Below are 23,488 nucleotides of genomic sequence, written 5' to 3'. Positions count from 1 at the left end.
TTTAGAAGCAGTTCACCTTGATGGGGTCATCAAATCAGGGGTACAGATTGGTTTTGTCCAAGAAGAATGGTGCCAGTGAGAGAAGAAGGATTTGATAGGACTTGGGAGAAGACAAGCATTTAGGAGGCAAGCAGACTAAGTCGAGAGAAGTAGTAGACGGAGAGACAGGAGGAAAAACACAAGCCCAGGAAGCCGGCCACATCAAGAATGAGCGAGAGGGAGTGGCCATGTCAGATGCTGCTGAGACACGTCAGGTGTTGCCAAGTGGCAACCTGAAAAGTTAAGTCAATCAATTTAACCATAGGTCACTGATAACCTCTGTGAAAACAGCTGTAAGTGGCAGAAGTCAAATGACTGTAGCTTAAGAATAAATCACTGGATTTAGATAAAAGGATGTTCATGAAAACCCCAAGAAATAAAAGCTTCCTGAGTCATCTGGGATGCATAAGTGGGGAAGAATCAGATGATATGGACACAGTTGCAAAAAAAATGGTGGCGGGATGGTGGTGGGGATGGGGTGGGGGGTTTCTCATTCTGTCTTCTAATACCTCTGGGAGCAAACTGAACAAAGAGGAGAAAGGTATGACAAGGGAGAAAACAGCATTTACCATGGGGTGAAATGAAACTCACTCAGTCGTGTCTGACTCTTTGCCACCTCGTGGACTATAGCCTGCCAGTCTCCTCTGTCCAAGGAATTCCCCAGGCAAGAAAACCGGAGTGGGTTGCCATTCCCTTCTCCAGGGGATCTTCCCAACCCAAAGATTGAACTCAGGTATTCCACTTTGCAGGATTCTTTACCATCTGAGTTACCAGGGAAGCCCTTTACCACGGGGTACCAGCTAACATTAAAAATACTACCTGCATATACACAGCATCTTATGCTGTAGAAGATTTGTTCATATCTCCTCTCATTTAACCTGAACAACTACTTTTGGAGAAAAGCAACGAGGCAGCTCTTTTTTAGAAACGTGTGTGTTCAGTCGCTCAGTCGTGTCTGACTCTTTCATGACCCCATGGACCGTAGCCCTCCAGGCTCCTCTGTCCACAGGATTTCCCAGGCAAGAATACTGGAATTGCCACTTTCTCCTCTAGAGGGTCTTTCTGACCCAGGGATCCAATCCGGTCTCCTATGTCTCCTGCATTGGCTGGCAGATTCTTTTCCACTGGGCCACCTGGGATGCATTTTACACAAAAGGAATTACATTCAGAGAAAAAAATAATAAACATCCCCCAAGGTCAAACAACAAACAAAAGGTAGGACTTCATCCTGAACCTAGACCCATGTCTCCAAAAGCTCACCAGGCATTTTCACTGAAGGAAATATTAACTGGCCCTGGGCTGGCTCTCAGCTTCCTCATCTGGAAAAATGGGAACAAAAATAGTATCTACTTCACACTACTGACGAATGTAAAGCACCCAAAGGGGCTGGCTCACAATAAGGATCCAATGAATGGGAGTCACTACCAGCTTAAAATCAATGGGTGTAATGTGTACATCAACCATACCTCTGTGTAACCAGTCTCGGTGAATTCCAATAACTGTCCAAACCAGAAATCTGGGCATCATCCCAGAAACCACCTTCTCCCTCAGAGTTGAGTCAAGTAACAAGTCCTTCCAATTCAGTGCTTCTCAACCTTATTTCTCATTATTGTCTCTTAAGGAGATTTTCTCAACATTTTTTCCCCAATTGTATCCCTCCCATGAAGTTTTAATACCATGGGTGACTGTGTATCTGTTTATTACTGTGGCCCTTTTTAAAAAAAAAAATTGGAGGATAATTGCTTTACAGAAGTATGTTAGTTTCTGCTGTACAACGATGGGAATCAGCTACAAGCATACATATATCCCCTGCCTCTTGAGCCACCCTCTCACCCACCCCCATCCCACTCCTCTAGTTCACAGACCATAAACCATGGTAACATCTATGAACTTTTTACATCACCTCAACCAATTTTTACCTCCTTGGGGCTATACCCCCTCATTGAGAACACCTGTACTAGTCCTTCCTCCAAAATCTTTCTCGAGCCCATTTCCCCTTCCCCCTAACCTCAGCGCCAGTGCCTCGTCTTCACAGGTTTTCCTCTGAAGTATTCCAGCAGCTCCCAGCTTCCCAACCATATGCTCCAGATTGAGCTGAGTGCAAGTCTGCTCCTGCGTAGCACTTCCTCAAAAGTGATCGGTTGTGCCCCACCCCTGCTGGACCTTTCCATGGCACTCAAGGTCCCTGCTGAGCAGTCCTGGGCCTGAACCCCTAGCCCCAGCTGCCACCCCTACCTCCTCGGTTGTGCCCCATCCCTGCTGGACCTTTCCATGGCACTCAAGGTCCCTGCTGAGCAGTCCTGGGCCTGAACCCCTAGCCCCAGCTGCCACCCCCACCTCCTCACTAGGCAGCAGGCACACACAACATACAGCCACGGCCTCTGGAAAATGGCACTTCCTGTTACCTCTACCTAGAATGCCCTTCCCCTTTGCCTGCCCCATGAGCTTCTACTTACCGCCTCGACACTCAACATAATAAGGTACACACATGCTCTTTAAAGCCTTTCCCAATTCTGTTTTTCTGCAGGAGAACTAGAAATGCCACTGTCCCTTTCACACAGCACAACCCCAGTTACCTCTAATGATTATAACAGCAATAACTAACATTCTAACGTTCAACGAACATTAACTGAATGTGTAAAATATACCAGGCTAGTCTAAGCACTTCACATGGATCATTTCATTTACGTGGAGCACCTTGAGGGCAGGGATTATACCTTAATTTTCGTACCTGTTTAACTCTTGGCACGTGGTAGATACTCAATAAATACTTGCTGAAATAATGCAGGAAGCAAAGTTTTAGAGTTGCTTATAACTGGGTTTTTTTTTTTTCCCTCTGCCTTATATAGCCCCTCCTACAATGGTTTATGGAATTTACACTGGTAATAAAAAGTGAGGAGGAACAGGATAGGACTATTCTGCCCAAGGTTTTAACAGTTTCTTTGAAATATATTGATTTTGTTTTTTTAAAAAAAGCTACTAGGAATGCCTTTCCAAGTGCAAGGGGGGGAATCTAATCTACAATTCAGAATATTTGCATATTTACAAATCTAGTCAATTCGAAGGATATAATTATATCTTAACATGCCATAGGGAAAGCCTTAATCACCTATAACCCAAAAGTCTGGGAAAAACAACGAAGAAAGATTTAGAAATACAGTAGTATTTAAACGAATACAAAGAGGAGACTTGGAAAAAAATCAGGTTATATAATAATCTAATGAAACACTTTGAAATAGAATACTCACAGAAAGATAAACAGAAAATACTTTAAACAGCAGAGTGAAACCTACTACTCATAGTTCCTTAAGAGTCACTGGAGAAGGTCATTTAAGTCCAATGCTCCCCACCCCCATCCTCTGCTAACTGAAATAGCAACCAGCCTTAATAATAATGTGAAAAGATGACTTCAAATTGATTCAGAAAGTTTTACTCTCTGAAGAAAATAAATATATTTTTACACACAGACACATAACCTTCTGGATTTTTTTCTCCACTTGTCATCATGTGGATTTAAGTTAGTATTAAGTAAATAATAACTTTTTAGAAATGACTAGAGTTCAAAAAAGAGAGAACTTCTAAAACAAAATGTCCTATGGCAAAAACCCAAACACTACATTTCACTAATCATTTATTGTAAACCATGGTTTTCTCTGGGCAATAAGATTAAGGGTGATTTCCATTTTCTTGATATCTATCTGGAGCCTTTCTTTTTTATTTAAAAAAAAGGATTTATACTCAGAAAAAATCTATTTTCACTTTTAAAAGCATATTTTTTATTACACATCAAAAACATTTGTTATTAATTTACAAGTCACTTTCATGTTCAGCTCAGTACAGTCACTCAGTTGTGTCTGACTCTTTGCAACCCCAGGAATCGCAGCACGCCAGGCCTCCCTGTCCATCACCGACTTCCGGAGTTCACTCAAACTCATGTCCATCGAGTCCGTGATGCCATCCAGCCATCTCATTCTCTGTCGTCCCCTTCTCCTCCTGCCCCTAATCCCTCCCAGCCATCAGAGTCTTTTCCAAAGAGTTAACTCTTCACATGAGGTGGCCAAAGTACTGGAGTTTCAGCCTCAGCATCAGTCCTTCCAATGAAGACCCAGAACTGGTCTCCTTTAGAATGGACTGGTTGGATCTCCTTGCAGTACAAGGGACTCTCAAGAGTCTTCTCCAGCACCACAGTTCAAAAGCATCCATTCTTCGGTGCTCAGCTTTCTTCACAGTCCAACTCTCACATCCATACATGACCACTGGAAAAACCACAGCCTTGACTAGATGGACTGATTTCCCATTTATGATAAGAAATATACTTATTTTAAACCACTACATCTGATAAGTCTATAAGGCCCCCAAATGATCAACATAGTGCCCTGGAAATGTGAGGTCTCTATCTCCTCTTTGAATCTGGGCTTCAGTACCACTTAACTGAAAGAGCACAGTGAAAGTCAACACTATGAGAGTGTCCAGATCCAAGACTTAAACTAGCAGCTCCTACTTCCTGTCTTTTGAAAGTTAACCACCATACTGTGAGAAACCCCCTGCCACCTGTACAAAAGACAACCTGGAAAGAAGCCAACAAGCAGCACCAATTTACCAGAATTGTGAGCAGCCCACCCGCGAAACTGGTCCTCCAGCCCCAAGTAAACCATCCCAGTTGGCACATGGTAGGGCAAAAATGAGCTGTCCCTTCTGAGCCCTGTTCAGATTGCACATTCATGGGCAAAGCCATTAAGTTTTGGAGTAGCTTGTTCCAAGCAAAAGATAACCAGAACACCATATTACACTTTATGCATTTGCCTCCACCTCTCCCCAGTTACAATTAAAACACTTTGATGGGAATTCCCTGGTGGTCCAGTGGGAGCATTCAGAGCTTTCACTGCTGGGACCCTGGGTTCAAACTTCAGTCAGGAAACTAAGACCCCTATAAGTTAAAAAAAATTAAAAACCTTTTAAAAAATAAATAAACTATTTGAGGATATGACTCTGCCTTTCAGTTTAGTTCAGTTCAGTCACTCAGTCGTGTCCAACCCTTTGTGACCCCATAGACTGCAGCATGCCAGGCCTCCCTGTCCATCACCAACTCCTGGAGTTTACTTAAACTCATGTCCATTGAGTCGGTGATGACATCCAACCATCTCATCCTCTGTCATCCCCTTCTTCTCCCACCTTCAGTCTTTCCCAGCATCAGGCTCTTTTCAAATGAGTTAGTTGTTCGCATCAGGTGGCCAAAGTATTGGAGCTTCAGCTTCAGCATCAGTCCTTCCAATGAACACCCAGGACTGATCTCCTTTAGGATGGACTGGTTGAATCTCCTCGCAGTCCTAGGGATTCTCAAGAGTCTTCTCCAACACCACAGTTCAGAAGCATCAATTCTTCGGCGCTCAGCTTTCTTTATAGTCCAACTCTCACATCCATACGTGACTACTGGAAAAACCATAGCCTTGACTAGACAGACCTTTGTTGGCAAAGTAATGTCTCTGCTTTTTAATATGCTGTCTAGGTTGGTCATAACTTTATAGCCATTCATTCAATAAACATGTGAGGACTAACACGTATGTAGACTATGTGAGGGGCTTCCTAGGTGGCTCAGTGGTAAAGAATCTGCCTGCCAATGCAGGAAACACAGGTTTGATCCCTGCGTTGGGAAAATCACCCGAAGTAGAAAACGGCAACCCACTCCAGTATCCTTGCCCAGGAAATCCCATGGACAGAAGAGCCTGGTGGGCTAGAGTCTATGGGGTCGCAAAGAGTTGGACACACTGAGCACACATGCACGCAGCCTATGCTAGATGGATTTTGCAAGTACAGAGATAAAAAAACAGCCTTTGCCTTAGAGAAGAGTACAGTCTATTTGCAGGGAGAAACGAAAAAATGACAATGACAATCATGATCTCAAAGACTTCGCACAACAGCCAGCAACAGCAGATACTCAGTGAATGCTGCCTGACGGATGAATGAATGAACCAGGTTCTAAGAACTGTTTGGTGAATTATGTAATTATTAATACCACAGTGATGCCTATTACTATCATCCTTTTACAGATGAAGTGTACCAATTAGCAACATATTATTTGCTGGCGGTTTAGTCGCTAAGTTGTCTGACTCTTGTGACAGTCTCCTGCATTGCAGGCAGATTCTCTACCCCTGAGCCACCAGGGAAACCCCAACATATTACTTCTTAGCTCTAAATTTACCCTCTTTGTCCTGCTTCATAATACTGGGGCTCGACCCTGTAAACATTTCTCCTTTGTCAGGTGGTACAGTGTTAGTTTTCATCAATAGAGGGCACTGGTGAGATAATGCAAGACAATTGCAGAGGAAGGGGCTTTTCATCCTGGTTTGGGATGCTCTGCTTCCCTGGTGGGTCAGACAGTACAGAATCTGCCTGCAATGGATTCCCTGGAGAGGGAATGGCTACTCACTCCAGTACTCTTGCCTGGAAAATTCCATGGACAGAAGAGCCTGGCAGGCTACAGTCCCTGGGGTCAGACACGACTCAGCGACTAACACTTTCATTTTTCATTTTCACTTTTATCCCCTCTAAAGTGTACTACTGCATTCTCTATCAGGTTTCTCAACCTGGTAAGCTGCTCTTACAAACCAATTCCAGCAGAACTTCCAGCAAGTTCACTGGCCACCAGCAGGCTGCATATTCATGTGCCAGTCACTTCATCTTCAATGAGGTCTGAACCTCAGTCTTGGGGGTGGAAAGGGGCCTCTTGCAAGCTCATAGTACTGCATCCTGAATTCCCCTTCAGCCCTTGAAAAACTTAGCTTCTTCCATTTGGTATTCCTGCTTTCCTTGGAGACCTCTTTCACACTATTAGTAGTTAAGCATTGTTAACTTTTTACTAGTGTGTAAAGCTTTATATTTAATTTTCCTTATTCAAATTACTATGTGGTTTTTGTCTCTAGAATGGATTCTGGCAGGCACATGAAGGAATAAAAGACCTCTTAAACAAATATGAGAGGCCTAAAGAAGCACATTTTCCCATGGCACCATCAAATGACTAATTAAGAATAAAAAGAAACTGAAATAGTCAACAAATAAAAATTGCCATGCCAATCTCTTTTAAAATCTATGTCTAATCACATTTCTTAGAAAACATATTTTATCTTTTTTTGGTACTTCTTTCAATCTCCTATTTGGCAAACTGTTTAAAAAAAAAATCAGTGCAAATATTGGCCACATGTGAGACCCAAAGCAAGAAAGCGTCAGAAAATAAAGAAGCTGTGGCTAGCCCAGGTCAGGTCATCTAAGACATGTGACTCCAACCAGAACCAAGAACTGGAATTAGAGCAAAATTGCCTAGTGATCAATAAGACTGGAGGACCAGAGCGTCAGTGTTCAAATCTGAGGTCTGCTACTAGTGAGCTGTGTGACCTTGGGCAATTTATCTAATAACGATAATGTACCTACTTCAAAGCTCTATGAAGATAAAGTTTATATATATAAAGCCCTGAGGCTAGAACTCTATCCAAATTCTCTTTCTAACCTCCTCTCTACTTCAACATGTTCAATCCATTTTTTCCCCAATATCATCTGATTATTACTGATCAATTCCTATTGAAATAGATATTGAATACCTACTGAAAATCTGTATCTATCAAAAAAGTTTCAGAAGACCTATCTTCTTTCAAAACTGTTCTCCTTTACTCTTCCTACCATCCCTGGCCTTCAACTTGGACCCTGCTGAAATAAGATGTAGAATATTCTCCTTCCATAAAGGGCTACCACTTCTTTCCAGGCCCACAAACATGGAACCTGTTAAAAATAAAAAGAACAGGAGGGATACAGTACAGCCGACATTTCTCAATCAGCTTTCACCTCGTCCTTGTGGATCTGTCCCTCCCTCACTCCATCTGACTCTGGTGTCCTAAGGGAAGGGCTCACAACTCAACACAAGCTAACCAGACTCTGAACCTCGGAAGAAGACGAAGTGGAGGAACTGAGCTGCAGACAGTCATCAATGCCCAGAAATCCCCAGGGTTGCCTCACTCCTGCCCTTACTAAGTCCGGGAATTTGAGCAACTACTTTTAAGTTGTGAACTACCCAGTGCATGTTCCAGAAATCCCTACTTTTGCTTATGTTAGCAAGAGGTCTACTGCTTGCACCAGACGGCCCACATAGAAGTCTGATTGACTTGCATCCCTTAGTTTCCCCATCTGTAAAGTTTCTGAGATACCTTCTGGCTCTAACCTTCCCCAATTCTGACAACAGGGCAAGCTCCAGAAGGCGTGCTCTGACTGTTCTGAATTCTCCATAATAATGGCACCGTTACCAGCCAGCCCCCATACACCTTATGGACAAATGGGGGACTGAGAGATGCTTTCAAAGTCTTATATTTAGGTTATAAAACCACAAGCCTCTCGTTTGCCACTTGCTACATCTCAGCAGTATTATTTTGGTAACAGCGTCGCCACCCTCTCTGCTTTGGTGCTGAGCATAAATAGAACATGAACATTTCCAGGAATTGTCAACTTGGCACTTCTCACAAGGAGTTAAGATTTCTTTTATAACACTAACAAAAATAAAGCCTAAGACTAAAACCTGCCCCAAACTTCTTCTAGAAGTTACATTTCCTTCTCAATTAAAATTTACTGTTTGGAAAAGGACAATGTACTCTTGTTTCCCTTCTGGGGGAGAAGTCCTCCAAAGAATCATATTCATATACTCCTTACTGCTCAAACTGAGGAACAAGTATAAACACAGCTGCCTATTAAAATTAAGTAAAGGCAAACATTCCTGCAGCTAGCTACAACAGCAGCCTACAAGTCTGAACTATACCCATAAAAAGAGAACACTACCTTGCTAAACGTACAGTTTAACTGAGGCCGAGCCACCAGAAAAGCTGGTTGTTGCAACTGATGACTTTCCACAGCATGATTTAGGAGCTGCAGAAATGGGGCCTGATTCCAGCATTAGCAGAGCCGAAGCACCATCTCCTGACCATAGCCAAGAAGATTGAGTTTTTTTGTTTTTTTGGTTTTTTTTTTACTCTCAAGGTACCCAGGGGCCTGTTCCTTGACCCCATATGGCCTCACATTACACCCTACTCCTCCCGCTAAAGTAAAAGAATAAAAGGATAAAGTGAGAGATGCGGGAGAAAGAGACCAACCAGGAATTAGTCTTTAGACAATAGGTGGGGAAGAGAAAGAAAAGCCCCTGACGCTGCACTTCTGAGACAGACTGGAGTAGGGGAAAGGAGGAGAAATCAGACTGGCAGATAACAGGCTCTGAAGCACCACAGGCTCTCAACATTAGGGAGGAGAGAAATGCGAATTTTGAGAAAGTGTCTTCACAGGACATGAATCAGCAGTCTTTGAAGTCAAAGTCTCTAGATTCCAAATTAGGCTTAACTATGTTGTATAACCTTGAGCAAGTGACTTAACATCTCTGTGAGTGAGGGTAATAATAATACCTTCCGCCTCATCAAGTTACTGTCAGGATTAAATGAATTAATAAATGCAAACTTCCTGGCACAGTGCCAGACACATAGTAAAGTAAGCCCCCAATAAACACTGTGATTATTATCCCACTAGTATTATTTGAGGCTCTTGCGAGACACAGAAAAGACTAAAACTAGTTTTTTATTATAAATTGAAACTGTGGGCAGACAGACAGATTGTCTGACCAACCCACAGACAGACAGACCAGGCCGGTCTCGGTCTTGACGACGGCCGTTTGCGCCTCTCGTCCCCTCATCCATCCTTAAGCCACCACCTCCCTCTGAGGCTGACTGTGGCACTAGTGGTAAAGAACCTGCCTGCCGAAGCAGAAGATGCAAGCGATACAGGTTCAGTCCCTGGGCTGGGAACATACGCTGGAAGAGGCCATGGCAACCCACTCCAGTATCCTTGCCTGACGGATCCCACGGACAGAGGAGTCTGGTGGACTACAGTCCACAGGGTCACAAAGAGTCGGACATGACTGAAGCAACTGAGCATGCGCGCAGCATAAGGCTGACGGCAACACTCAACTCACTCTCCGCTGGCAGTTTCTGTCTCCATTTGAACACAGCTTGATCTCCAGCGCTCACAGTACTGTGGGCGGTCTGTAATTACCAAACAGTGTGAACAGACAATGAAAGTAATTCCCCCAAATCCAAATTCACCAGACAATTCAAAACCCTCCCATCAGTTTTTCTCTATGAACACAGAGCCTATGAAGCCCCACAGAGCTCTAATGGAGTTTAATGTTGGTAGCAGACTCACACCTGCATGGGGTGTGAAATGCTAGAACATTCTTAAGCTACACTGTTTACGGAAGTCAAAGAATTACAATGGTGAGCACAGAGTTAAAACAAAACAACCTATCCTTCTACATCCCCATTCCCGCCTCCTTTCATGGTCCCCCACCTGAAAATAAGAGCAACTCTTCAAGCAAGCACAAAGCTTCGGGAGGCCCGTTCCCGGGAAGCAACAGGTGAAAAAGGAGCCCAGTCTGATGGTGAGGTCTTTAGGCTTTCAACCTTGGCGACACTTTAAAATTACCTAGGAAAGTGTTCGTGCCTATGTTTGCACCTCTGTCTTTAACACCACTGCCCAGACCCCACCTCCAAAGATTCTGGCGTGAACTGGCCTGGGGCAAATACTGAGGATCATTTGTTGTTGATTTTTTTTTTTAAGCCAGAGTTGAAAAACACCAAGCTAAATCAACCCTGATTAATCACCATGATCAGCATGACTGAGATAGCCAAGCTACCCATACATCCACAGGAGAAACAAATATCACAGGGAGGATTTCAAAAAGGAAATAACATTAAATCCATTTTTTAGAGTGATATGGAGGCATCCCTCCTGGGGAGAGACCTGTCACATGGGCTGCTGTTCCTAGAAAGAGCTGCAGTTTGCTGCCAACAGATGCATTATTTCATCAGCCCCATAAATACTTGATAAAAGTCTTCCGCTCTTCCTTTATGTCAGCCTTACAGAAGAGGGGAAGGACAGGGTGGGAGGAGGAGCTTTCTGACAAAATGTAAGGCTGACCCATCAAAATTTCCTTTTAAATGATTAAAATTGGCATCGATAAAAATATTTTAGGACAATCTCACCCCAGTATTCCTCAAAAAGCCTTTGAAATTTTCCCCTTAAAATGAAGAGAAAAGCGTTAAGTAAAATTTTTTAAAGGCTAATTTCGATTACTAACACCACAGCTTAATATAGTTCCATTTCTCAGCCAGTAGGGAGCCAAAATTACATAGCAAATGTCCTAAATCCAGAGTCAAGAGGCCTGGGTTCTGGTCTTGACAACAAATTACATTAGCTGTGTGATTGTGGGCAGGTTGCCTTCATCTCCCTAGCCCTCAATTTTCTCAGAGAAAAATTAGATGATCTTTGATCATCACCTTCCCAAATTTAAAGTGCAGAATACCAGGATGTTTCTCCATTTTGCCCACTTATTACATTAGCAAGTGAAGGCATTTACAATTTAGACAACTTAAAATTGAGTCATTCTCACAATTCTACTAGTAAATTTAACCAGCTGCCAGCCACCGTGCAGCCACTGAATAAGCAATACAGTAAAGTACCTTGACTAGGTGTTATCTTCTGTCTGAAGGATGGTTGGAGCCTTTCTGCCCCAACTATGCCAGCCACACTAAGCTTCCTGTCCCCAAACTCCCGTTGCTCTTTTTAAAACAGAAAACACATGAAAAACATCTTCATGCTTTTTGCTGTATCTCATACCATTATTATTTTCTTAGTATTTTCCTTTATGTTAACTCATTTCTAAATACCATGTGTTTTAAAGGAACTTCAAAAACAGAAGCCTGTTTTACTTGTCATAAATGGAAGAAAACCACTACAGTAATACAAGGAAAAAAAAAAAAAAAAAGGCAAAACAACTGAATTCTAACTCAATACTGTTGTCCACAAAAGGCTTTACGCATGAGGAGCTTTTTCGGTCTACTAAGAAGAAAAATTGTCAAGGGTTGCAAGAGACGTAACAGAAATACTTGTACCAGATGGAGGTTTTCCTTTGGATTAAAACAGGACTAATTCCATGTCCATTTATCACCTGAAATTATTTTAAGAACCACCCAAGATCATGGCTGTGCACGCATCTCACATTCTGGGAAGCACAACAACAAACAGCCGAGACTGGGCCTTAGCGACCAGCCACGGGATGCAGCATCTCTCTGAAAGGAAGGCTATTCCCCCAGAAAGTTCTGGGCTCTAGCCATGCTGTCACTGGGGCTCCCACTTGAGTTCCTTTGCACTTGTGGTCCCCTCTATCTGAAAGCTTTTCCTCCAGGCATCCACTCTGTTGAAGAATTTAGGTCTCTGCTGAATGTCCTCCCATCAAAGCAGCTTCCTCTGACCACCCCATGTACTGTGGAAAGCCTCTCCTCACCACCCCGCATGCTGTTCTTCTTCAAAGCACTCTCACCTGATGTATTCTTCATTCACTTGCTTGTGGTCTGTCCCCATTAGACTACAGAATAGGAGGAGTCCAGAAGAGCGGGGGCTTTGTTTACTACAGTACCCCTAGCACACAATGTCTGGCAAGTGGTCAAGACGAATATTTGCCAAATGAATGAATGGATCTTCTCAGTTGATCTGGAGAGCCTTCCTGTGTCTTTATTAACTACTGCCCAGCACTTACTTAGTCCTCAAGAAGTATATGATAATTGTGCTGGAGACACACAGAAACTCGGGCTCACTGAAGACTCTGCCTTTAGCAGGAGGAGGGGTCTTGCTCTGAATTCTGACACAGCACACCCTCTCTAGGACACAGGATGCCACAGAATGAACTCTACTCAGCCACAGAGGAAGGGTCTGAACAGACCATGAGTCTGATGAACTAAGATCAACCCTGAACTTACCATATCCAGGCTGTGGTTTAGTCACTAAGTCAAGTTTGACTCTTGCAACCCCATGGACTGCAGCCCACCAGGTTCCTCTATCCGTGGGATTTTCCAGGCAAGAATACTGGAGTGGGTTGTCATTTCCTTCTCCAGGGGATCTTCCGGACCCAGGAATTGAACCAGGGTATTCTGCACTGCAGGCAGATTCCTGCATTGCAGGCGATTCTTTACTAAATGAGCTATGAGGGAAGCCCCAGAGTAGGTATGAATTCACGGTATGATTCAAAAATCCCACCCTAGAAATCTCTCTAATAAACCTATTACAATACCTACAGTTTTGGGTTTTGTTTCTTTTTTTCCCTTTATTGCTCAGTAGCTTCAGGTGTATCCAAGCATACATCTGACAGCCTGAGTATATCCCGAAATAGTGGCTGGTGCAGTTCTGCATGGTCACACAAGGCCATCTCCAAAAGGGACACGCTGAGTCCTGGAGACTCTGGGGTAGAGCGGAAACAAGCCAGCCCTACATCCTGCTCTGGTGAGGGCAGGCACACAGTCCAGGGCAAGGGTCCATGGCGAGAACCAGCTCAGGCAAAGTTACAACAAACGTCAGCCCCAGGACAGCCACTCCAGCAGGCATCTGATACTAACACAGGAGGCGGTAAGCTGCATTCCAAGGTATCTGTCCTTCATCCTTGCTGTTGGCTAAGACACTATAAAAGCAGAAATTTAGCCCAATGAGGAAGGAAGGAAAAAAAAAAAAAAACCCACCAAAAAACTCTTGAGCCTAAAAAGGACTGGAATTAAAAGAAGAGCTGCCAGGCTGACTGTTAGGTGGGAATTACAGCAGAGACCCAGGCCCACAGCCGGGGCCAACAAGGTAGAACAGAGTCCTTGGGCCCAGAAGTCTTACCCAGCTGGTGAGACTAGGCTGCTGACAAACCTCCTTTCCAGATCCAGATTAGCTCAGGCACCCGCATGAGCCTGTCAGCCTAGACAAGGCCCATGGGTAGTGGGCTGCCAGGCAGGCAAGCACATGCACCTCTACACCGATTCAGCACCGTCCTCACCCTTTCGGTGACCTGCCAGGAGCCCAAGGAGGATTTCCAGCTGATCTAGTGTCTAGTGCGTGACCTCGGCCAGTAAGGGACACACTGTGAAGCGTTCCTTCCATGGTGCCAAAATGGATTAAGTCATTTTATCACCAGAATTCCTCTTTTAAAATATAAAAGTCTTTATAAGGTGAGAAAAACAAGAAGTCAATTATCCATTAACGTGCTGGGCTTTTCAAAAAATATACAACAACAAAAATAGGGATACCCATTATCTAGGCATAGTCGGAGACAATCAAATATTTAAAGTATTTTCTTTGGTGTTTGCTTTTCTGTTTTTATGTTTTGGGATTTCCTGGCGGAACAGAGAGGATCAAGATACAACTTGATTCTTTTCTAAAAAATGACACACAGAAAATAAATTAAAAGCAACTAACTGGAATTAATCACCAAATATGGCCTTTGCGGTAGCTCAAAGTTTACAAGTGAAACACAAAAATTAACCAGACAAACAGAAAGAAAACCAAGAACCAAACAAGAAGTCCAAAACAAGAAAATTTTTTATAAAATAAAATCAGTTCATGCAGGTCAGTCAGGATTGACCTCTCGGCCAAAGAGAAAGCCATTCCTCCCCGTTTGTTTTCAAAGCCTCCCAAGAGGAGACCACCAAGCCTACACAAATTAATTAATAACTGCAACCAAAATGAGTAAGAAGTCAGAAGAGGTTCATGTATACACACACGTATATATAAGCACCACATTTTCCTACATTCCAATTCCTCAAAATTCAAACACGCCTTTTAAAAAATTTAAATGGACTATTTAAAAGCTTATTAAAATAACTCCATTACAACACCGAAGCAGCACAGGGATCCTGGGAAATAGGCCTCTGGGTCCATTTGCAAGTTTTACAGGGACATTAAGCTGAAGGCATTTCAAGTCTAGTACTCTTCACAGAATGTTTTTAAATAGGTTTCCAAATCAGTCCTAATTTAATTTGATAATTAAAATACTGCCATCAAATTAATTGATTTAAAAACTTAAGGTTTAAGGTCTCAAATAAAGAAGGCTGTTAACTAACAACTCCTTTAAAGTATATCATTTCTTCTATGCCTTACATACATAGATAGTGCTGAAACTTATGGTATAGTGAATTTTTCATAACATATGTTGATTTTAAAAGTGAATTTTACAAGATGGAAAATTACAAAGTGAAGAATGGAATGATAAACTTGAAATTTGGGGTTCATTCGTGAGTGGAGGCTAGGGATGAGCTAAGATTGGGAGGACACCCAGGGGTCCTCAAAGGCCATGCAATAATTTTTTTAACTAAGTGACAAGGAAATGGGTGTTCACTTTACCATTATTCTTCATACTTTATTATATTTTGTAATCTTACTTAAAAGTATTCAAGAATTTTTAAAAAACTGTTTAAAACATGAGTTTGTGTAATTGCCACTGTGGGAGATACACAGAACATTACATAAATCAAACTCTCTCTTCAGGATATTTTTTTCAATAGCAGTGTTACTCAACAAGAAGTAAAACAATGAAGAGGACTTCATTTGTGCAGTAGCCAACCTATTGTTCCATTTGACCACTTCCACAGAATTAACAAATTAATGTTATTTTTCCAAACTTCAATTTTTTCCCCACTCTAATGATTCATACTGCTCACTTAAAAAACTTTTTTTCTTCAACATGTCTGTTGACTTTCACATTAGTAAAAGAATAATTTCAATTTCTACTGTTTGAATGAACTACAAGAAATGAAAATGGGGTCACACCTCTTTGAACAACATACAAAAGTACTATTTACAACACCCACAATGACTATGAAATTAAATATTTTGGTAGCAATAAGCTTTCAGTTTGCCTGTTTTGTTGTTTCCAATTATGTATCGCCAAGAGGAACCCCTAAGTCAAATACCATGTAACATTGACTCCCTAACATTTCTTTTGCCATTTTCCCACTTCTACGTTATTTATTCTGTTTTCAATCAAGTGGTAGAAATAGCTTAGCTACTTCAGTTTGGCTTTGTTCACACACCTGGAGTATTTTATTTTGGAAGGATAATCCAATCTGAAAACTGAAATAGTCAATTCAATTGAATGAAATGAAAATATTTTTGCTTTTTCCACAGGGGTTTTACAAGGCCTTCCTAAGTCAACCAGTTCTCTCATACAGATCAAATATTCAGACATATGCCATTAATAGAAATAGAAGAATTAATCAGTATTACTCTGGAAAATCATTCAAAATATGAGGACCATGGGACAGAAATAACATAGTGAAGTGAAAGTTGCTCAGTTGTGTCCAACTCTTTGTGACCCCATGAACTAATACAGTCCATGGAATTCTCCAGGCCAGAATACTGGAGTGGGTAGCGTTTCCCTTCTCCAGGAATTCTTCCCATCCCAGGGATTGAACCCAGGTCTCCCGCATTGCAGGCGGATTCTTTACCAGCTAAGCCACAAGTGGTCTTTCTATTACTGGTAATTTTTTTTTTTACCAGTTATACTGGTGTTTAAAAAACAGCAACAACAAATTCTGGGGACCCCTAAGCTGGAGTAGTTCTAACTATCATTGCTGTAAAAACCTTAGCTTTCTTTCTTCCTTCCTTCTTTTTTTTTTTTTTTTTGGCCAGTTCAGTTCTCTGCTCCTCAGTCTCTGCAGAAAGTAGAAGACAGGAAGGTGTCAAGCATGAACAAGTGTTTCCTATCACATCTTCTTCCTGCTACAAGCCAGGCTGATAGCACCAGGACTGTTTCTCTTTTCCATAGCTTCCAATTTTCCTTAAAATCAAAATGAGACACCTACTGCCCACCCCAAAAAACTGCTGTCCTTATAAAATTATATACTCTGGGTGTTTGAACAAAGCCAAACTAAAAAGAACGCCTTTAAATCAATAGCCTTTAAAAACAAACTAAGCCAACCTTCCAAATAATTCCCATTGGCCACACAGGACAGGGAACAGGTGCAGGCGTGCCTTCCTCAAGAAGGTCTCCTTCAGGAGTCTGACCTTTTCCAGCCAGCCGCTCTGGCACCCCACGAATCAGTTATCAAGAAGCCGAAAGCCTGCTTTCCCATCTACACTTTCTAAATGGCTCCGGATGCCAAGGACTAAGATATGGCCTGGCTCTCACATGAGAGCATGCCTCCCAAGTGACCTGCCAACTTTCCCTGGAAGTATTTCTAAATGTATCCTCTGAGTTCCCTCCTCATCCTCTCTCTCATGGGCCGTTCCTCCCTCCTTCCCTGCACTTCATAATTCCATCTCCTCATCTGGTCCCTCCAATAGCATGTGCCTTCAGACCAAACTTTTTACCCACTTTCAGGATCCGCCGACCTCCACCCAGACTAAAATCTCAACTTCAAATCCAAAGGGCATAGTTCCAACAATTTTGGAGCTGGCCTGGAGTGAACTTTTTGAGGCCTACCTGCAGGCAGTTCAACTACAGCTTCTTCTCTTGCCTTCTCCAGCTTCTCCCTTACCCAAGGGAATTCCTGCAGGGAATCTAGGAATGCATCGAAGGCTTTAGGACCTCTGGAAGGTAGGATATCCAGCAGTAGCATTGTTTTCCGGAGGCCTGTGGCTTGAGCTTTAATTTCTTGAACGTGGCTTTCTGTCAAGATCCCTTCCTGATAAAGATACTGGAGGACTAGCCCCTCCACCAGTACCTCTGCACCCAACTCCAGGCGAAAGGAACGAAGCACTTGCTTGTCTCTAGCCTCCATTTTCCCCTGGTAAGAGACAAAATGGTAACTCAGATCACAGGAAGTCTGATGAGCCCCTAAAGATAGTATCTTACAGTGCAAGCTCCTTAAGGTTAGGGACATCTTTGAAGCCTAGCAAAACACCAGGCCACAGTGGCTGTTAAGCCAAGTTGAATTAATTTTGAATGGTTCAGAACATGATGAACAGCACTGAACATGAATCATCTTCTGTTTTTCTTTTCTACACAATGGGAACCTAGCTCCATTCCTTGTTCTATAAAGAGATTTGGGAAAAAGTGGATCAGAGACCCTGCTTAAAAAGCAACTTTTATCTAAGGATTACAGAGGAGCATTTCATTCTAAAAAACCTAGGAAGAAATAGTGCTTTTATTTTAACATTGACATCATCAGAGATACCCACCACCGCAGAAATGGCCTAGGTGCACGCGAGTGCCCTTTAGACGGTGTGCTTTTGCAGAACCTGAACAACAATGCCAGTGGAGCCAGAAACCGGCAGGTTCCAGTAAGTTTAAGGGTCATTTTCCCTAAGAGAAAAGGCCTATACATCACCGCCTTCAAGGAAAACATGAAGCGTTCATGCCCTGTCTACGGTATACATCTTCTATCTACAATCACAAGTGCCAGCCCTTGTCTGGAAGAATTTCGAATCTCCATCACAACACTGTCATGGCATGTATGGGACATTTAATGTTGTGGGGTTTTTTCCTGTAAAAGACTAAAAATAAAACAATCCACACGCCATTGAAGGCTTGTTTCCAAGACCACAGCACCAGTGACAATGGCTAGGGGAGTAAGCGGCGGGGAGGGGCCGCGAGGGCGGCAGGTGGGGCCTCGTGACACAGAAAGTCCAAGCACCGCGGGCGACCCTAAGAGGCGGCAAGTGAGCAGAGGGGTGTGCACCTTGGCGGCCCCCGCCCTTGTGGAACTTCTTTTCATTCCCTTCCTCACCAGCTGAAGCTCTGTGGTATTAGGAACGGGAAGAACCATGAAAGATTTTCTGGAAAAGTGACCCGCTAAAAAAAAAGGGTGCTGGGAATGACTTGCAGAGCGGACCGAAGGGAGAGCGGCCCTGGTACCCGCCCCCACCGCCACCCCAACCCGGCCGGCTCCGAAATGCCGCGAGGAAGTTAACGAGCGTGGGAGCCGCACAGGGACCAGGCCGCAGACGCCACGGCGCGGGGTCCTTAAGAAAAGATGGATGGGGGGTTGCCAGTTTCCTGTTACTTACGTCTGCAAACAAGTATCTTAAGGGGAAAAAAAAAACTGCAACCGGAATCCAAACTGTCAGGGAACCTGTACCATAAGCACCATCTTTGTTGAAGGCAAAGAACCTCTGAACAGGAAGTCATGACTCCATCTTTGTTAAGGGCAAGCACAGGAAGTACTGTGGTCATCTTTATTGGTGGCCCAGGATGAAGCCTTTTCTGCCATGTTTGCTATGGGTAAATAAAATAACCACCTGGAGGTGGAAAATAGCATCATTTAGGGGATTATCTAAGGAAAGGAGTAATTGGATAATTGCATTTTAACGCATTATCTCCACCTGGGTCTTGCACTCAATTGACAGATAGTTGGGCCTCAAAAGTCATCTTATCAGGGAGGGCTTCCAGGACAACTGTTATTCAAAGCAGCAGTTTCGACCACCAAACTGTTTAAAATTCCGGTATTCACCTCCTCATCCCCTTAGTTCCAGCTTTGTTTTTGTCTGGAATATGTGTCATTATCTTACTAAAACTTTTACTTAATCATTTATTCCCCACCCAACATAAGATAATTCCTTTATATCACAGGGGTACTGCCCACAAAGAGTTACAAGTCAGTCAGGATTCAGTTTCAGCAATCAACTAGCTATTCTGGAAAGAAAGGGGTTTGTCATGAGGAATTGGGGATGATTACTGTCATTAGAAGGACTTCCCTGTACCTCAAACAGTAAAGAATCTGCCTGCAATGCAGGAGACCAGGGTTTGATCCCTGGGTGGGGAAAATCCTCTGAAGAAGGGAATGGCAATCCACTCCAGTATTCTTGCCTGGAGAATTCCATGGACAGAGAAGCCTCGCGGTCTACAGTTCGTGGGGTCACAAGTCAGGCACGACTGAGAGACTGTCATTAGAAGGGGCTTCCCTGGTGGCACTGGTGGTAAAGAACTCACCTACCAAATGCAGGAGAGGTAAGAGACAGGTTCCATCCCTGGGTCGGGAAGAGCCCCCAGAGATGGGCATGGCAACCCACTCCAGCATTCTTATTTGGAGAATGCCATGGACAGAGGAGCCTGGCAGGCTAGAGTCCGTAGGATTGCAAAGAGTCTGACAGGACTGAAGTGTCTTAGCATGCACACACACACACAGAATCATCAGAAAGCCTGGAGGGGTCTTGGCATCTAAGATTGACTCCCTAAACAAGACTGCCAAAACTGGAACATGGAGTTTACAAGTTAATCACTCCTGTAATGAGAAAGGCAAGAAACCCCCACTCCAGAGTCCTACCCTCTTCTCAACACTGATAGAGCAAATGACTGACCATCAATGGAAATGTAAACCTCCCTCCTCAAAACATTCTAATTTTTGTAACCAGTTTAGAGTATTACTATACCATTTTACTATGCCAGTGACAATACTTTTACATCCAGTGGCAAATGTTATAATTAGCATTTTACATATGTGAGGACTATGGAATCAAAGTGGTCAAGTGTCTTAACCAAAATTTCACAGCCAGCAAAACCTGAATAGATTTTGAATAGCAAAACCTGAATTAAAAACCACGTCCTTCTGATATTATGCTCTTTCCAGTACACAGTGCACTACACACCCCTGCATGGTGAAAAGTCTACTGTTCTAATGACAACCAAAATATTAGAAGTCATTCTGGTACCACCTCCTACTCTTGATACTCTTGAGTTCCAGGTACCCTCTTTACTCTCCCCTCTTCTTTCACTCTGGAATTGCTGTCCTTTCCTGGGGTGTGTTAACTTTATTCTCTGTGTTCATCCAGTTAAAGTGCAGACCTCTTGTGACAGTGCCAATAGCTGAGGTTATTGACTTTGTGGGGAGGAAAAAATGTATTTTTTCTAACTCTAAACTTTGATAATTTTCAAACATATAGCAAAGTTGAAAGAAATAAGATCAAAAACACCCATATGAAAATACCTATTTTAAGAACACTTCTTAATGACTCATTGTGTTTGGAAAGGCTGAGATCTCCTAGGAAAGAGAAGGAAACATTGCTGACGACAACTGGAGGAGGTTGGAGGCCAACAAAGGCTTCCATGAGAGCTCACCGAAGAGAACAGAGAGACTGCATGAGAAAAGTTAGTGCAGGAGCCGAGGTACATGGAATCTTTATGGTTAACAGCCTGAGAGGTTAGCTATTAAGGGTGCTACATCCATAGGTGAAACCACTGACCATCAAATTCCCCTTCCAATGGAAAACTGAGGTAAGCATCCATGCCACCTCCTAAGTGACCAGACTGGCTCTCTGATTAGACTGCTGCTGCTGCTAAGTCGCTTCAGTCGTGTCTGACTCTGTGCAACCCCATAGACAGCAGCCCACCAGGCTCCCCCGTCCCTGGGATTCTCCAGGCAAGAACACTGGAGTGGGTTGCCATTTCCTTCTCCAGTGCATGAAAGTGAAAAGTTAAAGCGAAGTCGTTCAGTCGTGTCCGACTCGTAGCGACCCCATGGACTGCAGCCTACCAGGCTCCTCTGTCCATGGATTTTCCAGGCAAGAGTACTGGAGTAGGGCGCCATTGCCTTCTCCGCTCTGATTAGACTAGCCGGCGGCCGTTATTAGTCAGCCTGTTGGAGGACCACCACACCCAAGCATACAATGATAGTCTAAGCAGCACAGCAAAGGTTCAGCTTCCCTTTTATAAACATCCAAGGCCAGCAGGAATCAAACAGATCAAACACAGATCGGAATCACCATCACGGGTATTTACTCCTCCATTCCCATCTCGTCCTCCTCTGTAGGCTGAAATTGTGCCCCCACAAAGGATTAAGCACCTGTTAGTCAGTGGTAACAAATCTGTTTTCAGGAAGGACAGCAATTTTCCTTTTTCTTGGTCCTCTACATGCTTGCTTGTGTCAAGATATACCAATTATGAGTTTGCCAGTGAAAGTCAAAAAGAACAAGTATCATATTCTTCTGTCTTTCAGTTTGGGCTTTGGCTTGCAAACTCCAAAACAAAAATCAAAGGAGCTGGATATTTTTGGTTCTTCCTGTTTCATAAATGTGGATATTAAGCCACAGAGAAAAACAGATTCATTTCAAGCATACGTGAAACAGTTACAGAAATAGGTCATGAATTAATTCACAAGGAATTAATTTCCATTTTACAATAAAATTGCAAATTTTAACAAAAGTATATCTTCTTTTGTTACATTTATAACTTTTTTATAACTGTTTTAATTGCTTAACAATTGTTTATAATTGTTATAACTGTTATAATTGTTATAACATTTATAACTGTTACATTATAAATGTAAGAATATACAATTTTTGTCAGTTATACCTCAGTAAAGCTAGAGACAAAAAACAAATCACACACTTCTAACCCACAGAGTATAAAAAGAAAGAAAAAAAAATTGTATAGCAGAAAAACCAGGTATATACCCCCTAACCTAGGTGATCAGGTAAACATCAGAAATGTCTTATTGAAAAGACAAAAACTCTAATTTAAAAATATACATGCATCCTAATATTCATGGCAGCACTATCTACAATAGCCAAGACCTAGAAGCAACCCAACTGTCCCTCAACTGATTAATGGATAAAGAAGACGTAGTATAAACACACACACACACACACACACACACACACACACACACACACACACACGCACAATGGAGTACTACTCGGCCATAAAAAAGATAGCAAAGGACTTGCCCATCATCAGGAAGATATGAGGACTTCTGGATGAAATTCTTTTTCTCATTTCTTTATTATTTCCTTGATGTGCAAGTAGAATGCCAGGTAGCCTCCCTTCCCTATACCCCGAAATGATAAAAACAGAATTTGCCAAAGGAAATATTGGTATCTATGCCTGTAACTGAAATTCCTAAAACTACACTTGGAATACACAGCCACACTATCCCCTCTTCCTGTGTAACTCTTAATAAAGGTATTACTCTATAGATAATATTACCTGAATCATGTGCAATAATTAATTATTCTTTTATTAAATTATGAATTTTAATGATTCCTTCAGTTCTCTGATACCTCATGGTTGGAAGGCATCACCAACTCAATGGACATGAGTTTGAGCAAGCTCTGGGAGTTGGTGATGGACAGGGAGGCCTGGAGTGCTGCAGTCCACGGGGTGGCAAAGACTGGGACGTGACTTGAGAGACTGAACTGAACTGAACTGAAATATTGCTTACTGTAAAAATCCTAGGATTGTTCACAAAACCTAAATTGCACTTTTATGAGAGCCAATGGACTCCCCTGGTGGTTCAATGGTTAAGAATCTCCCTGCCCACCTCCTAGAGTAATGGAAATAAAAACAAAAATAAGTAAATGGGACCTAATTAAACTTAAAATCTTTTGCACAGCAAAGAAAACAATAAACAAGATTAAAAGACAACCTCAGAATGGGAGAAAATAATTGCAAACAAAACAACGGACAAAGGATTAATCTCTGGAATATATGAGCAGCTTACACAGCTCACTATCAGAAAAACAAACAGCCGAATCAAAAAAATGGGCAGAAGACCTAAACAGACATTTCTCCAAAGAGACACACAGATAGATGGCCAATATACAATGAAAATATGCTCATCATCACTAATTATTAGAGAAATGCAAATCACAACTACAATGAGGTATCAGCTCACACCAGTCAGAATGG

At 42.6% G+C, this 23,488-nt stretch overlaps 1 protein-coding gene and 1 long non-coding RNA gene across 2 annotated transcripts in view; both read right to left on the bottom strand.

Moving 5' to 3' along the window:
• Positions 1-13,579, bottom strand: part of LOC132659429 (uncharacterized) — a 113,908-nt gene extending 100,329 nt beyond the window's left edge. The window contains exon 1 of the long non-coding RNA XR_009599888.1: positions 2,048-13,579. This is a non-coding gene — a long non-coding RNA (uncharacterized LOC132659429). The remainder of the gene's footprint in view (positions 1-2,047) is intronic.
• The window catches only part of CRADD (CASP2 and RIPK1 domain containing adaptor with death domain), a 193,071-nt gene extending 174,091 nt beyond the window's left edge, over positions 1-18,980 (bottom strand). The window contains exons 1-2 of the mRNA XM_004006259.5: positions 18,874-18,980; positions 17,348-17,651 (exon numbers count right to left, since the gene is read on the bottom strand). Coding sequence (XP_004006308.2) covers positions 17,348-17,645 — 298 coding nt within the window. The 5' untranslated portion in view covers positions 17,646-17,651; positions 18,874-18,980. The remainder of the gene's footprint in view (positions 1-17,347; positions 17,652-18,873) is intronic.
• Between the last annotated feature and the right edge of the window lie 4,508 nt (positions 18,981-23,488).

This window comes from Ovis aries, chromosome 3 (assembly GCF_016772045.2).
Source record: "Ovis aries strain OAR_USU_Benz2616 breed Rambouillet chromosome 3, ARS-UI_Ramb_v3.0, whole genome shotgun sequence".
Taxonomy (NCBI): Eukaryota; Metazoa; Chordata; class Mammalia; order Artiodactyla; family Bovidae; genus Ovis; species Ovis aries.
Note: the sequence above shows the minus strand (reverse complement) of the source record. Positions and strands in the feature narration are given on the sequence as shown.